Source organism: Stomoxys calcitrans, chromosome 4 (assembly GCF_963082655.1).
Source record: "Stomoxys calcitrans chromosome 4, idStoCalc2.1, whole genome shotgun sequence".
NCBI classification, from domain to species: domain Eukaryota; kingdom Metazoa; phylum Arthropoda; class Insecta; order Diptera; family Muscidae; genus Stomoxys; species Stomoxys calcitrans.
Window position 1 is genome coordinate 74,943,288 of NC_081555.1, and position 16,403 is coordinate 74,959,690.

The following is a 16,403-nucleotide window of genomic DNA, read 5'->3' on the forward strand; positions in this document are numbered from 1 at the left end:
TCTATTAGCTGTACTTTTCCCAGTGCATGTTTTTTCGTTTAATGACAGCTTCTTTTCTGCGACAATTACACTACTTCCATGGTACACATAATTTGTTGGAAGCCGTATTGATGGCATCGAACGCTAGACAACGGTTATGGCTCTCGCTGTTGCCCCGTGTGCCCAGGTTCAAATTCCGGCCGGCCTTTAGTTTTTTGCCTGCCGAAGACCATTAAATTTCACACTTTCTGTTTGCTTCTCTTTCGAGACGAGCTCAATGATCAGAGATTTTCTTTGCAAATATGAAAGGAAAGCCAGAGATAGCAACACACACCAACCACTATGGGACGCGTTTCGTCTTTGGTTAGAAGACCTTTCAGCCATATTAGGTGTGATTGCTTTAAGGGCCGTGCGTTCGACAATCCTGTCTATTAGCTGTACATTTTCCCAAAGCATATGTTTTTGTGTAATGACAGCTTTTTTTTCTGCGACAATTACACTACTTCGATGGTACACATAATTCTGTGAATCTGTTGGAAGCCGTATTGATGGTTTCGAACGCTAGACAACGGCAACGGCTCTGGCTGTTGCCCCCTAAGTTTTTTCAAGTTTTTGCCTGTTACGGCAAAGATTGTTAAATTTTACATATTTTTTTGTTTCTTAGAGTCGCTTTTTTAGACTCTATGAACAACATGTGCATTTGAACAACGGTAAATATTTCATCTAAACCATTTATATTGCAAAATGTACCCTTTGGCCAACAATTAAACCCCATTGATTTCAGCCTCATGATAGGAGTTGTGTAGGCATCAATATAGTCGACTCTGTCCGAAGAATGTGTTTTGATTTATTTTTATTCAAAATCTCTTTGGCAAACTACATGTCTACGGTTAATGATGGATGGATGTTTCAGTAGAGCAAATGAAATTTTCCAGTTCACCAACAGGTGCTGCTTTAAGCCCCAATTTATGAAGGTGATCACATGCAAATTGCAAATTTTTCCCATGAACATTCCATTAAGGAACAGGGGCAAACTTCTCACATATCAATGAGTGCAGTCCGATTCAAGTTTTAAGCTCAATGATAAGGGGCCTCCTTTTTATAGCCGAGTCCGAACGGCGTGCCGCAGTGCGACACCTCTTTTGAGAGAAGTTTTACATGGCATAGTACCTCACAAATGTTGCCAGCATTAGGAGGGGAAAACCACGGTTGAAAATTTTTTCTGATGGTCTCGCCAGGATTCGAACCGAGCCGTTCAGCGTCATAGGCGGACATGCTAACTTCTACGCTACGATGGCCTCCAAGGTGATCACATACAACGAATAATACCGAAACTGACCAAATTAATATTGGCACAACTGTCCGACTTATCTTGATTGAATAACAACAACATTTCAATTGTGATTCAAATGGCAAACAATTAAATTTGTATACCCTCCACCATAGGATGGGGGTATACTAATTTCGTCATTCTGTTTGTAACACCTCGAAATAGGCGTCTAAGACTCTATAAAGTAAATATATTCTTGATCGCCATGAAATTTTAAGTCGATCTATCCATGTCCATCCGCCTGTCTGTCGAAAGCACGCTAACTTTCGAAGGAGTAAAGCTAACCGCTTGAAGTTTTGCACAAATACTTTTATTAGTGTAGGTCGGTTGGGATTGCAAATGGGCCAAAGCGGTCCATGTTTTGATATAACGGCCATATAAACCGATCTTGGATCTTGAGTTCTTGAGCCGCTAGAGGGCGCAATTTGGCTGAAATTTTGCATGACTGTGCTAAGTATGGTTCAAATCGGTTCATAACCTGGTATAGCTGCTATATAAACCGATCTTGGATCTTGAGTTCTTGATCCGATAGAGGGCGCAGTTCTCATCCGATTTGACTGCAATTTTACATAAGGTGTTTTGTTATGACTTCCAACAACTGTTATGTATGGCGCAAATCGGTACGGAAACTAATATAGCTGCCATATAAACCGATCGGGATATTGACTTCTTAAGCCTCTAGAGGGCGAAATTCTAATCCGAATTGGCAGAAATTTTGTACAATGGCTTCTCCCATGCGTGTTCAATATGGTGTGAATCGATATATAGCTTGATACAGCACCCATATAAACTGATCTCCCGAGTTTGCTTCTGGAGGCCGTACAAGGCTCATTCTTATCCGAATGCGCCGAAGTATTACACAATGACTTCTAGCACGCTCTTAGTTCTTTATTTTAACTTTTTTAAAATTCAAATAAATAAATTTGATATTCTTCAAAAAATTATTGCTTTATGCTTTTTCTAAGAATTTAACAAAACAAGGAAAGCCTTTGAAAATGTCTTCCTCAGATTTGATGTCACTGGGGGTAGCGGGTATAGACTCTGACGAAATTTCAGTAACATTTGAAGTTGATGACGATTACACTTTTGAAGAAGGTGTTGCAGTAGTTGGGATGGGAGTATCGTTCAAAATGCACGAATTCAATTCACCATAGGCTTGGGTCGAATCCTTTTCGTAAGATATTCTGGCCTTAGTGTTACACATGTCTTCTTCACTCTGCGCTTGGCGGATTTTCTCTTCCAGAGTTGCATACTGGGAAGTGGCATCGATTGAAACAGTATACAAGGTTTTTGCCTCAGTAGGACCCTAAAAAGTGAAGAATTTTAATTTATTATCTTTTCTAATCGCAGCAGAATTCAAAATACTCACCTGATTTATATAGCATTGGTAGACATCTTCAGCTGTGGCTGCATTCTCACATTCTATTAGAATTTCACAGGAATCATTAACTGTCTTGGCCAATTGATTTCGTTGTTCAGATGATGCTTGGAAAGCGGCCTGTTGAGCATTCTCAAAGGCTTCTGTACAATTGCCCAAATCCCATTGATATTGTTGGGCCGTTTCATCGATGATAGGAATATAATAATCAAAGCATTCCAATGATCGTGTGGGATTTCCTTGAAGGGCTCTACTGGAACTTGCCATGAAATTCAGAATGCTGCGCTCAGGGAGGAGTCCATTGAGGCGTTGGGTCTTTGCCATTACCAAGGCCATGCAGGCAATGGTAAAAACGATGAAAGTATTTTGTAAACTCATATTTCGGATTTAATGTTTCGTTTTTAGATTAATAAAAAAAGTATTCGTATATTATCGAGGACGTTAGAACAACGAAAAAATTTGGCAATAACTGTTTGATCATTTCTTACTCAATGGTTTATATAGCAAAGGCAAATCAAAATGATTTAACTATGTATGTTATTATGTTCATCCTCAGTGTTTCATTCAATGCACCTTTGATTAAGACCTCATATATCTACCTCAAAATACAGGTAAAATCCGATTGGACATTGATTACGATATTCATAGGAAATAAATAAGCCAGAAAACTTTTCCTCAGGGTAAAATAACAAAATGTTGAAACTGTTCGATAATATAATATCGCTAATGTTTTATTAACTGCAGTGGCGATCATAAATAAGTTTTTTTCCCCACCACCAAAAAATGGCGCGTATACGACGAAAGTTTTATTGAAAAGAAAATATATTACATTTGCGTTCAACTAACGTAAAAAATTGACTGTTATACATGCCACTGGAATGTTGAATGTGACATACATACATGCTTATATTTATTGTACTCCAAGTCAGAAAAATATTTACAGGGTCGGTACAAGTCTTTCCAAGAAAGTAGAGAAGATTTAAATGATGACGCTCTTTCTAAAAGATAAAGATTTATCAAATATGAAAATTGAGTACAAATCATCAAGCCCGAGGTTCTATGTTCTCCCTTTATTTTCCAATATTTGGCAATTACATTGCATTGGATAGTCAGGGGCTATTTTCTACTAAAAGATATGAATTTTTATATAAAAACAAGGCAAAACGGATATAAGAAAAGATTTGCTCTGCTATTAGTGCGATATCAAGATATGGTCTATGGAGATCTGTGTAAAATGTCAGCCATTTCAAATAAGAATTGCACCCTTTGGGGGCTCAAGAAGTAAATAGAGAGATCGATTTAAATGGGAGCTGTATCGGGCTATAGACCGATTCAGACCTTAATAAACACGTATGTTGATGGTCATGGGATGGTCCGTCTTACAAAATTTCAGGCAAATCGGATAATAATTGCGACCTCTAAAGGCTCAAGAAGTGGAGACCCCAGGTCGGTTTATATGGCAGCTATGTCAGGTTATGGACCGATTTGAGTTATTCTTAGCACAGTTGTTGAAAGTAAGAATAAAATACGTCATGCAAAATTTCAGCCAAATCGGATAGGAATTGCGCTCTCTAGAAGCTCAAGAAGTCAAGTCCCCAGATCTGTTATATGACAGCTATATCAGATTATGAACCGATTTGAACCATACCTGGCACAGTTGTTGGATATCATAACAAAATACTCGTGCAAAAATTCATTCAAATCGGGTAAGAATAGCGCACTCTAGAGGCTCAAGAAGTCAAGACCCAAGATCGGTTTATATGACAGCTATATCAGGTTATGAACCGATTTGAACCATACTTGGCACAGTTGTTGGATATCATAACAAAACACGTTGTGCAAAGGTTTATATGGCAGCTATATCAAAACATGGACCGATATGGCCCATTTACAATACCAACCGACCTACACTAATAAGAAGTATGTGTGCAAATTTTCAAGCGGCTAGCTTTACTCCTTCGGAAGTTTCGACAGACAGACGGACGGACATGGCTAGATCGACATTAAATGTCACAACGATCAAGAACATATTGGGTTGCCCAAAAAGTAATTGCGGATTTTTCATATAGTCGGCGGCGACAAATTTTTTCACAGCTTGTGACTCTGTAATTGCATTTTTTCTTCTGTCAGTTATCAGCTGTTACTTTTAGTTTGCTTTAGAAAAAAAGTGTAAAAAAGTATATTTGATTAAAGTTCATTCTAAGTTTTATTAAAAATGCATTTACTTTCTTTTAAAAAATCCGCAATTACTTTTTGGGCAACCCAATATATACTTTATGGGGTCTCAGACGAATATTTCGAGTAGTTACAAACAGAATGACGAAATTAGTATGCCCCCCATCCTATGGTGGAGGGTATAAAAACATATAAATATAACAGCTCAAATAGTTTTATTGTAAAAATTGTATAAGTACACAAATTCTCGATCACTCACTTTAAGAAAATACAAAACTCACAAAAACTTAAATCTTAAGTAGTTGTACTACCATCGTCAAAAGTTTATATTGCACGATGTGTGTTCTCAGCACCTATTTGATTTACTGCCTTAAATAGGTGTTAAGCAAATAAGCAGTGCAATATAAACTTTCATCAACGACAATACAATAAAAGGGGGATTTTTTAAGAGCTGCAGGAAGGTTTTTCAAAAAAAAAAAACACATAAAATTCAGAAAAATGCATAAAATCTTTATTTTAATCGATAGTACGGTCCATATAATTTAATGTTTGAAGATTATTTCATGCAAATGTTGACCCAGACAGTGAGCTTTAACATGGTCCCACAAAAAGTAGTCTAAAGGCGTTCAATCGCACAATCTAGGCGGTCAATTGACCGGTCCCGAACTTGAAGTAGAATGTTCACCGAACTCGCCTCTCAATAAGTCCATTGCTACGCGTGCTGTGTAGCACCGTCTTGTTGAAACCAAATGTCATGCAAGTCAAGCTCTTGCATTTTGGGCATCTCACTATAACGCTCACCATTCACAGTTTTTAAAGAAGTTCGGTCCAATGATGCCATCAGCCCATAAACCGCACCAAACTGTAATTTTTTTCTGGATGCATTGGTATCTCTTGCAATGCTCCTGGCTGATCTTCACTCCAAAATCGACAATTCTGCCTATTGCGTACCACATCAGCCAAAAATGAGCTTCGTCCATAAAATTGAAAAGGCGCGCGATAAACTTTCTTAACAGAGCATGCTTTTTGATAATAAAATTGAATAATTTGCAAGTGTTGTTCGTTTGTAAGACGATTTATGGTTAAATTAAAGACCAAACTGAAGATGTTTGATCAGCCTTTATTTACGATTTAATATTACACAGAAAAAATTAAGAACAAGGTTCAATTAAGAAATGTGTACATTCAATTAAAAATTTCGCAGAAATCGAACCTATAAACGAATTTGCATTATTGATTGTAATTTGGATTTATGACAAGTTCGAAAATCCAATTAAAGCGGTTATTAACTCAATGAACCCATTTATTTAAGAGTTGTCCCTTCTCTGAAATAACATTTTTACCAATTTAAAAAAAGGAAATAATTGATATTTTATGCATTAAAAAAACTTTTTATTTTATTGCATTAAATTGCGGATGAAACTTGTAATATAAATAAAATAAAAATAAAATAAAATTAAAAATATTTATTTTTTAATTTATAATTTCTAAACGAAAGAAGAAAATGTGTCCTTTCTTTCATGTGCCTCTATTCATTTTCGTTGATATCGTCTACTAAAAGTATAATGAACAAAATTATTTATATAGATATTAAAGTGAATCGTAATAAATACCAATCATAGCATTTTGCACACAATGCCACGAAATCAAGCCAATATAGTCTCTATAGAAATAATAACATATTAAAATAAAATAATATTTATAAATACATCATCTACCTTGTGCCATGTCATCAAATTTTTTTCATTTGGAATGTATCTATTTAATTTGTTCACATCCTAATTTTTCTGCTTTACACTATTTTTATTATTATTTAATACACTATTTTATTTTATTGAAAGATAAATAAAAACCACAATATGTGACTATATATGATAGAAACTGGACATATATTAGGCTCATTCGCACTTCGTCGCATTACATATGTGTAAAGGAAGACACAACAGAACGTAGAAAAAGATACTCACAATTTGTATTATTAAATAACAATTCAATTCGTACAATTATAAATATGGTCAACGTATGCCTTCTTTGCCAATCACTTGCCGTGATAATAATAATATGGGACATAAATAAAATAAGACGGGTACGAATCCCACAAACAATAAATGAAAAACCAGTAAGGAAAGACAAAAGTCGGGCGGAGCCAATTATGTAATACCCTACACCACCTAGTCTACCTACTACTTTTAATATATAGAACTTATGTCTAAGTCTAGTCAGACCTAGTGAAATATTGAATAGAACCTTGCAAGATTTTCTTACGATGGAACAAAAATTGTGGATTTCTAAAAAGTCATTTCGGATAAAAGATATATTGTATATGGCAGCAATATCTAAATCTGGGACGTCAAATATAATATCTTACGTCCAATATTGTAGATATCTGTTCAAATTGTGGTTTCTACTGCCTCAAAAGTCAATATCGGATGAAATATATATATAAATCAGGACCGATTTCAATGCAGTTTTGCTCACGTATTGGGACGCCAAATACAATACATATACAATCTCATGCACAATTTTGTAATGATCGGACCAAAATTGTGGCTGCTACAGCCTTAAAATTTCATATCGGAAAATTTTATATTTTTTTATAATCGATCCAAAGTTGTAGTTCTACAGGCTCAAAACCCCAAATCATAAAAAAAGATATATTTAGAAGTTATATCTAAATCTGATCCAATTTTTATGAAATTTTACATGCTTATTAGGATGTCAAATAAAACACCTCGTGCAAACAAAATTGTGACTTCTGCAGCCTTAAAATGCCATATCGGATGAAAGATATATACGGAAGCTAGGGACGTAGCTAGGATTTCATTTTTGGGGGAGGGCCAGCCCACATTTTTTCTAAATCGAAAATTACCAAAATTCTTCTGTGAAATTGGTAAAGATACTTCAAATTTTTTTTTTTTTTTTTTTTTGTTGGAAAAGAAACTGGCCCATCGGCGGTCACATTTGGTCATAAATTCAGAAATGAATATTGTACTGATCGACAACACAGTTTTTATAGGCCGATCCTAATCTTTCGAAACCTTCAAAGTTCAGTTGTCTTTGCGAATATCTTAGTTTTATAGTGAGTTTCAGCGTATCAGCTTCAGCATTTTGATGACATGTTTTCATTCGCGCTCATTTTTGCTCTCAAACTAGATTTATGTTTTTAACAGGATATTTGTGTCGGTCTATTGGTTTTAAATGACTTTTATTTCCATAACATTTTACGCAACCAAACTGAAAACATTAAGCAACTATAATTGTTAAATATTTCAAAAATAATTGTTGGCCATTTTTTATGAAAAGCCATCTACATTCTGCATAAATGATGTCGCTAATTTCTTCGAACTTAATAAAAATTGATCGAAAATCCGTTTTTGATGGAAAAGATTTCCGGTAACGATTGCATCCAACTATTGTCGTATATGCTTATAATTTATGAAAAGCCATTTACATTCTGCTTAAATGATGTCGCTAATTTCTTCGAACTTAATAAAAATTGATCGAAAATCCGTTTTTGATGGAAAAGATGTCCGGTAAAGATTGCATCCAACTATTGTCGTATATGCTTATAATTTCCATTATGTTTTATAACTCCTAAGTTTTCCCTTGTACTTTGGAGAGAAATAAGAAAAGTTGGTAGAACTAAAAATCAGAAACACATAGAGATTTCTACGTTATTGCAGTTGTAAACTTGTTCTTTCTTTGCCCACTAATTGATGTCAAATGACCTGGCAATAAAAGTGTTATGTTATTAGTGATAATTGTCTAGTTTTCCAAAAAACTAATTGTGAAAAACATGGGTATTTTACTGTGAAAGACGAACTTTTTGTAAACATGCAATTTTGAGGACTCGATCCAGTTCTCAACATTTTTCATTTCATTGCTGATGTATTTCAAATAATTTATATTTAAATATTACAACTTATTCTCACGTTTTTAAGGCGAAGATCATTTAATTTCACAATTTTTCGTTTTGTTTCTCTTTTGAGACTAGCTCAATGATCGGAGGTTCGAATGTACGGAACTCAAACCTGTACAAACGTTGTCTAGCGGTCAAAGTCATAAATACTACTTCCAAAAGATGCACACAAATGCCATGTGTATACCATGGAAGCTAAGTAGGCCTATAGGAAAAAAGTCCATCAATACAAAGAGAATACATGCGATGAAAAAGCTAATGTGAAAGGTGTCAGATTTGTGTTGGTGTCGTGCTTACATAGTAGACGCGGTATATTCGATATAGGTACGACCAATGTTTGAAGCCTCAGCACCTCATATGCCCGATGAGTTATTCTAACCAAATGACGAAACGCTTTCCATAGCGGTTGGTGCGTGTAGTGATCTCCGGCTTTCCCTTTCCATTACAAACATCTTCGATCATTGAGCTCGTCTCGAAAGAGGAACAAAACAAAAAATTGGAAATTATTCTTTGGAAAAGTTTTTCAGACTAACACGCAAAATATTTCATTTAAATACATTTTTCAAACAATATTTTTTCTACAGATAAAAATTCAATTAAAATAATAAAACGAGAATTAAGAGTAAATGTATACAGAATTATGTCTTAGAAAAGTACTTGTAAAATGTTTGTCTTTCGGAATAATTTTCATAAAAACATTTTTGGCAAGAAAATTCCAAGAAGATTTTGGGCTTAAGAAACTTTTCAACAACAATTTTTTCCGTTATGTTTTGGGGGAAAACTGGCTTATCGAAAGTCGAAAATTTTACATGCTTATTAGGATGTCAAATAAAACACCTCGTGCAAACAAAATTGTGACTTCTGCAGCCTTAAAATGCCATATCGGATGAAAGATATATACGGAAGCTAGGGACGTAGCTAGGATTTTATTTTTGGGGGAGGGCCAGCCCACATTTTTTCTAAATCGAAAATTACCAAAATTCTTCTGTGAAATTGGTAAACATACTTCAAATTTTTTTTTTTTTTTTTTTTGTTGGAAAAGAAACTGACCCATCGGCGGTCACATTTGGTCATAAATTCAGAAATGAATATTGTACTGATCGACAACACAGTTTTTATAGGCCGATCCTAATCTTTCGAAACCTTCAAAGTTCAGTTGTCTTTGCGAATATCTTAGTTTTATAGTGAGTTTCAGCGTATCAGCTTCAGCATTTTGATGACATGTTTTCATTCGCGCTCATTTTTGCTCTCAAACTAGATTTATGTTTTTAACAGGATATTTGTGTCGGTCTATTGGTTTTAAATGACTTTTATTTCCATAACATTTTACGCAACCAAACTGAAAACATTAAGCAACTATAATTGTTAAATATTTCAAAAATAATTGTTGGCCATTTTTTATGAAAAGCCATCTACATTCTGCATAAATGATGTCGCTAATTTCTTCGAACTTAATAAAAATTGATCGAAAATCCGTTTTTGATGGAAAAGATTTCCGGTAACGATTGCATCCAACTATTGTCGTATATGCTTATAATTTATGAAATGCCATTTACGTTCTGCTTAAATGATGTCGCTAATTTCTTCGAACTTAATAAAAATTGATCGAAAATCCGTTTTTGATGGAAAAGATGTCCGGTAAAGATTGCATCCAACTATTGTCGTATATGCTTATAATTTCCATTATGTTTTATAACTCCTAAGTTTTCCCTTGTACTTTGGAGAGAAATAAGAAAAGTTGGTAGAACTAAAAATCAGAAACACATAGAGATTTCTACGTTATTGCAGTTGTAAACTTTTTCTTTCTTTGCCCACTAATTGATGTCAAATGACCTGGCAATAAAAGTGTTATGTTATTAGTGATAATTGTCTAGTTTTCCAAAAAACTAATTGTGAAAAACATGGGTATTTTACTGTGAAAGACGAACTTTTTGTAAACATGCAATTTTGAGGACTCGATCCAGTTCTCAACATTTTTCATTTCATTGCTGATGTATTTCAAATAATTTATATTTAAATATTACAACTTATTCTCACGTTTTTAAGGCGAAGATCATTTAATTTCACAATTTTTCGTTTTGTTTCTCTTTTGAGACTAGCTCAATGATCGGAGGTTCGAATGTACGGAACTCAAACCTGTACAAACGTTGTCTAGCGGTCAAAGTCATAAATACTACTTCCAAAAGATGCACACAAATGCCATGTGTATACCATGGAAGCTAAGTAGGCCTATAGGAAAAAAGTCCATCAATACAAAGAGAATACATGCGATGAAAAAGCTAATGTGAAAGGTGTCAGATTTGTGTTGGTGTCGTGCTTACATAGTAGACGCGGTATATTCGATATAGGTACGACCAATGTTTGAAGCCTCAGCACCTCATATGCCCGATGAGTTATTCTAACCAAATGACGAAACGCTTTCCATAGCGGTTGGTGCGTGTAGTGATCTCCGGCTTTCCCTTTCCATTACAAACATCTTCGATCATTGAGCTCGTCTCGAAAGAGGAACAAAACAAAAAATTGGAAATTATTCTTTGGAAAAGTTTTTCAGACTAACACGCAAAATATTTCATTTAAATACATTTTTCAAACAATATTTTTTCTACAGATAAAAATTCAATTAAAATAATAAAACGAGAATTAAGAGTAAATGTATACAGAATTATGTCTTAGAAAAGTACTTGTAAAATGTTTGTCTTTCGGAATAATTTTCATAAAAACATTTTTGGCAAGAAAATTCCAAGAAGATTTTGGGCTTAAGAAACTTTTCAACAACAATTTTTTCCGTTATGTTTTGGGGGAAAACTGGCTTATCGAAAGTCGAAAATTTTTTATATCCAAAAAATCAAACGAAAAAAACTCTCAAAATTCTTAAAAGTGAAATTTCTGGAATCCGTTCTAATGTCTTGTTGCATTTACTGGTTTCTATATTAAAAAAATAAATTTATGGCACTAATCGAACTTCTTTCTAAATATATAAAATTTCATCAAAATCAGATAACGGAATCGAGGGTCAGGCGTAATGGTTTAAAATATTGTCCATACAAATATTTATTGAAATTTGTCCATACAAAAAATTTTAGGAAAATATTCTTTGGGACAGATAAGCATTATAAAAAACTTTAAAAATGTAGTGTCGCAAAATGCAAAATTTTATTGAAATTTTGGCTTTAAAAAATAATCTCGAAGTTAGGTTATCTTTAAAGTGTTCTTCGCTGAAATTTTATCCTTAAAAAACTCCTTAAAATTTAGTCTTTAGAAAATAATTTATTGAAATTTTTTCTTTTTATAAATATTGTCTTAAGAAAAAATTTAATTAAAATATTATCTTAAAAAAAAATTTAACAAATTTTGCTTTTAAAAAATAATTTTAAAGTGGAGTCTGGCCCGTACTGAAGTTTGTCATTTGTCAATGTTACGAAAATTTCATTAAATTTGTTTGGAAAAATTTTTATTTAAATTTAGCTTTTACTAAGATTTCATTACAATCTTGCAACCTGTACCTTGGTGATCACAAGAAGAAATATGGATATAGCTAAATCGCATCAGGAATAGTCTTTCTCCTTCATAGCGTTTCAAACAAATGCACAAACTTATATTACCCTGTACCACAGTGGTGGTACAGTGTGCAGCCGCACAGGCACACTTAACCTTTTGAAATATGCACTGCATTCAACAAAAAGGTATTGGCAAGTTGTGTATGCAAACAATGTGGAGTATATTTGAAATCAAGATAACCCGATGAGACCTACTTTAGATTATAAATATGAATAAATTTTTATTCTGTGTATTGTAGAAGGCGCAGCGGAGCGTGCTTGGGTTGGCTAGTATAATTAAAACCACTACCAACCAAGGCCTTTTTGCAGCAAAGGAATATCCATAGCAGCCGATAAATATCCATGTTAGAAAAGTTCTGTCTATATTATTATACGCTCCACCATAGGATGGGGGGTATACTAATTTCGTCATTCTGTTTGTAACAACTCGAAATATTCGTCTGAGACCCCATAAAGTATATATATTCTTGATCGTCGCGACATTTTATATCGATCTAGTCATATCCGTCCGTCTGTCTGTCGAAAGCACGCTAACTTCCGAAGGAGTAAATCTAGCCGCTTCAAATTTTGCACAAATACTTTTTATTAGTGTAGGTCGGTTGGTATTGTAAATGGGCCATATCGGTCCATGTTTTGATATAGCTGCCATATAAACCGATCTTGGGTCTTGACTTCTTGAGCCTCTAGAGGGCGCAATTCTTATCCGATTTGAATGAATTTTAGCACGATTTATTTTGTTATGATATCCAACATCTGTGCCAAGTATGGTCTGCGGACTTGACTTCTTGTTTTAATTATGTTATAGTTACTTCAACTAATTGTTATTTTTCTTTGATTTTCATTTTAGGCATTATATGCTGCAAGTCAAAACTACAAAAAACCATGGCTTTTTGCAGCAAATATATATCCAAATTGGCAAGAAGAATGGTAAAAGCGAAGTCCAAAGTTACGGATAATATCTCGTCTTAAAAACAAGTAAGAGCGTTCTAAGTTCGGCGGGGCCGAATCCTATGTACACTCCACCATGGATCGCATTTGTCGAGTTCTTTGCGCGGTTCTCTTTTTAGGCATACACAGAATAATGAATAAGAGCTGGTATGCTATTGGAGCTACATTTAGTCATAGTCCGATTCGGACCATTAATGAATTGAATGCTGAACATTGTAGAAGTCATTGTGTAATATTTCAGTTCATTGGGATAAGAATTGCGCCTTTGAATCATACTTAGCACAGTTGTTGGAAGTAATACCAGAACATTACGTGCAAAATTACAGCCAAATCGGATAAGAATTGTACGCCCTAAAAGCTGAAGAAGTCAAGACCCCAGCTCGGTTTATATGGCAGCTATATCAGGTTATTCATCGATTTAGACCATATTTAGCACAGTTGTTGGAAGTGATACCAGAACACCACGTGCAAATCAGGTGAGAATTGCGCCCTCTATAGGCTCAAGAAGTCAAGACCCAAGATCGGTTTATATGGCAGCTATATCAAAACATGGACCGATATAGCCCATTTACAGTTCCAACCGACCTGCACTAATAAAAAGTATTTGTGGAAAATTTCAAGCGGCTAGCTTTACTCATTCGAAAGTTAGCGTGCTTTCGACAGACGGACGGACATGGCTAGATCGACATATGATGAAATTAGTATACCCCCGTCCTATGGTGGAGGGTATAATAAATAAATGTTTTTTGATAATTTGTTTACAAATGCGAATAAAATGTAAAGTGTGTTTTAAGCTTAACTGAAACTTAAAATTTTTTAATAATTATTCAAAATTCACTTTTTTGGTTAAGCAAAAATTGGACAGGTAAAAAAGTAATATAATTGCAAACAAAATGATATTTTTTTAGTTATTATTACTTTTAAACCACCATTTATTCCACAACATAAAAGATTTGGGTAAGATATTCATGGGAAGTAATTATTTCTACTACCTAACGCAAGTAAAACCTTACTTTTATTGATTCTCCTTATAACCGATACGTTGAAATTAATCTCCATAAAACAGAAAAAAGAGAATAGTTGTTAAGAAATACAGGTCTATATTCAAATTGATATGTAATAAATTAAGGTTTAAGGGTTAATAGAACGCATACGAATTTCCCTTATAATTATATTCACAACATGCTGAAATTGAGTTTATATATCAGCAGTATGGCTCTTTAAACTTAGGGTTATTGTGCGACAAATTTGTATGAGTATAGTATTAGAACGCCCTTATAATTATATTCAAAACATGCTGAAATTGAATTTATATGTGCGCAGTTAGTTAGCTTCATAATCAGTCAATGTTATGTATGAAGTTCCAACAGGAATTTTAGCTCGGTTTCTGAAACAAGAAACAAAAAATTAGATAAGCTAGTCCACGTGTTATAGTGTTGTCAATTTTATGAACTTTGGTACACATTCATATCAGTTGATAGTGTCAAAAGGCAAAAAAATTGCGTGTATGCATTTCAACAAAAGCTTTTCGCTTTTATGAACTCTATGAACAAAATGTGCATCTGAACAATGGTAAATATTTCATCCAAACCATTTATGTTGCAAAATGTACCCTTTGGCCGACAATTAACCCCATTGATTTCAGCCTCATGATAGGAGTTGTATAGGCTTCAATATAGTCGACTCCGTCCGACCAATGTTTTTTGATTTATTTTTCTTCGAAATATCATTGTCTACGTCTAATGATGGATGGATGGTTCAGTAGAGCAAACAAAATTTCCCATTTCACCAACAGGTGCTGTTTAAAGCACTAATTTATGAAGGTGATCACATATGACGAATAATACCAAAACTGATCAAATTAATATTGACACAACTATCCGACTTAACTTGATTGAATAACACCAACATTTCAATTGTGATTTAAATGGCGACAGTTAAATTTTTTATTTTAACTTTTTTATTTAAAATTCAAATAAATTAATTGGATATTCTTCAAAAAATTATTGCTTTATGCTTTTTCTTAGAATTTCAGAAAACGGGGAAAGCCTTTGAAAATGTCTTCTTCAGGTTTGATGTCACTGGGGGTAGCGGGTGTAGACTCTGACGAAGTGTCTGTAACCTCTGAAGTTGATGACGTTGATACTGTGGTAGAAGGTGCTGCAGTAGTTGGGATGGGAGTATCATTCAAAATGCACGAATTCAATTCAGCATAGGCTTGGGTCGAATCCTTTTCGTAGGTTACTTTGGCCTTATTGTAACACATATCTGCTACACTCTGCGCTTGGCGGATTTTCTCTTCTAGAGTTGCATACTGGGAAGTGGCATCGATTGAAACAGTATACAAGGTTTTTGCCTCAGTAGGACCCTAAGAATATAAAGAATTTTATTTTATTCTCTTTTCTAACCGCAACAGAGTTCAAAATACTCACCTGATTTATATAGCATTGGTAGACATCTTCAGCTGTGGCTGCATTCTCACATTCAATTAGAATTGCACAGGAATCATTAACTGTCTTAGCCAATTGATTTCGTTGATCAGCTGATGCTTGGAAAGCCGCCTGTTGAGCATTCTCAAAGGCTTCAGTACAATTGCCCAAATCCCATTGATATTGTTGAGCCGTGTCATCGATGATAGGAATATAATAATCAAAGCATTCCAATGATCGTGTGGGATTTCCTTGAAGGGTTCGACTGGAACTTGCCATGAAATTCAGAATACTGCGCTCGGGGAGGATTCCATTGAAGCGTTGGGTCTTTGCCATTGCCAAGGCCATGCAGGCAATGGTAAAAATGATGAAAGTCTTTTGTAAACTCATATTTCGGATTAAATGTTTCGTTTTTAGATTAATAATAAAAAAAGTATTCGTATATTATCGAGGACGTTAGAACAACGAAAAAATTTGGCAATAACTGTTTGGTCATTACTTAGTCAATGGTTTATATAGCAAATCAGAGTGATTTGACTATGTATGTTATTATGTTTATCCCCAGTGTTTCATTCAAGCACCTTTGATTAAGGCCTCATATCTCTCCCTAACAGTACTTTTGAAATTCGATTGGACAGTGATTACGATATTCATATGAAATTAATAACCAACCCAGCAAACTTTTCCT

The 16,403-nt window shown here is 34.3% G+C and overlaps 2 protein-coding genes across 2 annotated transcripts; both read right to left on the bottom strand.

The window, feature by feature from the left end:
• Nucleotides 1–2,261: 2,261 nt before the first annotated feature.
• LOC106093288 (uncharacterized) lies at nt 2,262–3,162 on the bottom strand. The gene is made up of 2 exons (XM_013260340.2): nt 2,679–3,162; nt 2,262–2,615 (listed from the first exon to the last, which is right to left on the bottom strand). The coding sequence occupies exons 1-2, from the start codon at nt 3,063–3,065 to the stop codon at nt 2,388–2,390; spliced, it is 615 nt and encodes a 204-aa protein (XP_013115794.2). The 5' UTR covers nt 3,066–3,162; the 3' UTR covers nt 2,262–2,387.
• Nucleotides 3,163–15,219: 12,057 nt separating this feature from the next.
• LOC106093287 (uncharacterized) lies at nt 15,220–16,198 on the bottom strand. The gene is made up of 2 exons (XM_013260339.2): nt 15,719–16,198; nt 15,220–15,654 (listed from the first exon to the last, which is right to left on the bottom strand). Exons 1-2 carry the CDS (start codon nt 16,103–16,105, stop codon nt 15,310–15,312), a joined length of 732 nt encoding a protein of 243 aa, XP_013115793.2. The 5' UTR covers nt 16,106–16,198; the 3' UTR covers nt 15,220–15,309.
• Between the last annotated feature and the right edge of the window lie 205 nt (nt 16,199–16,403).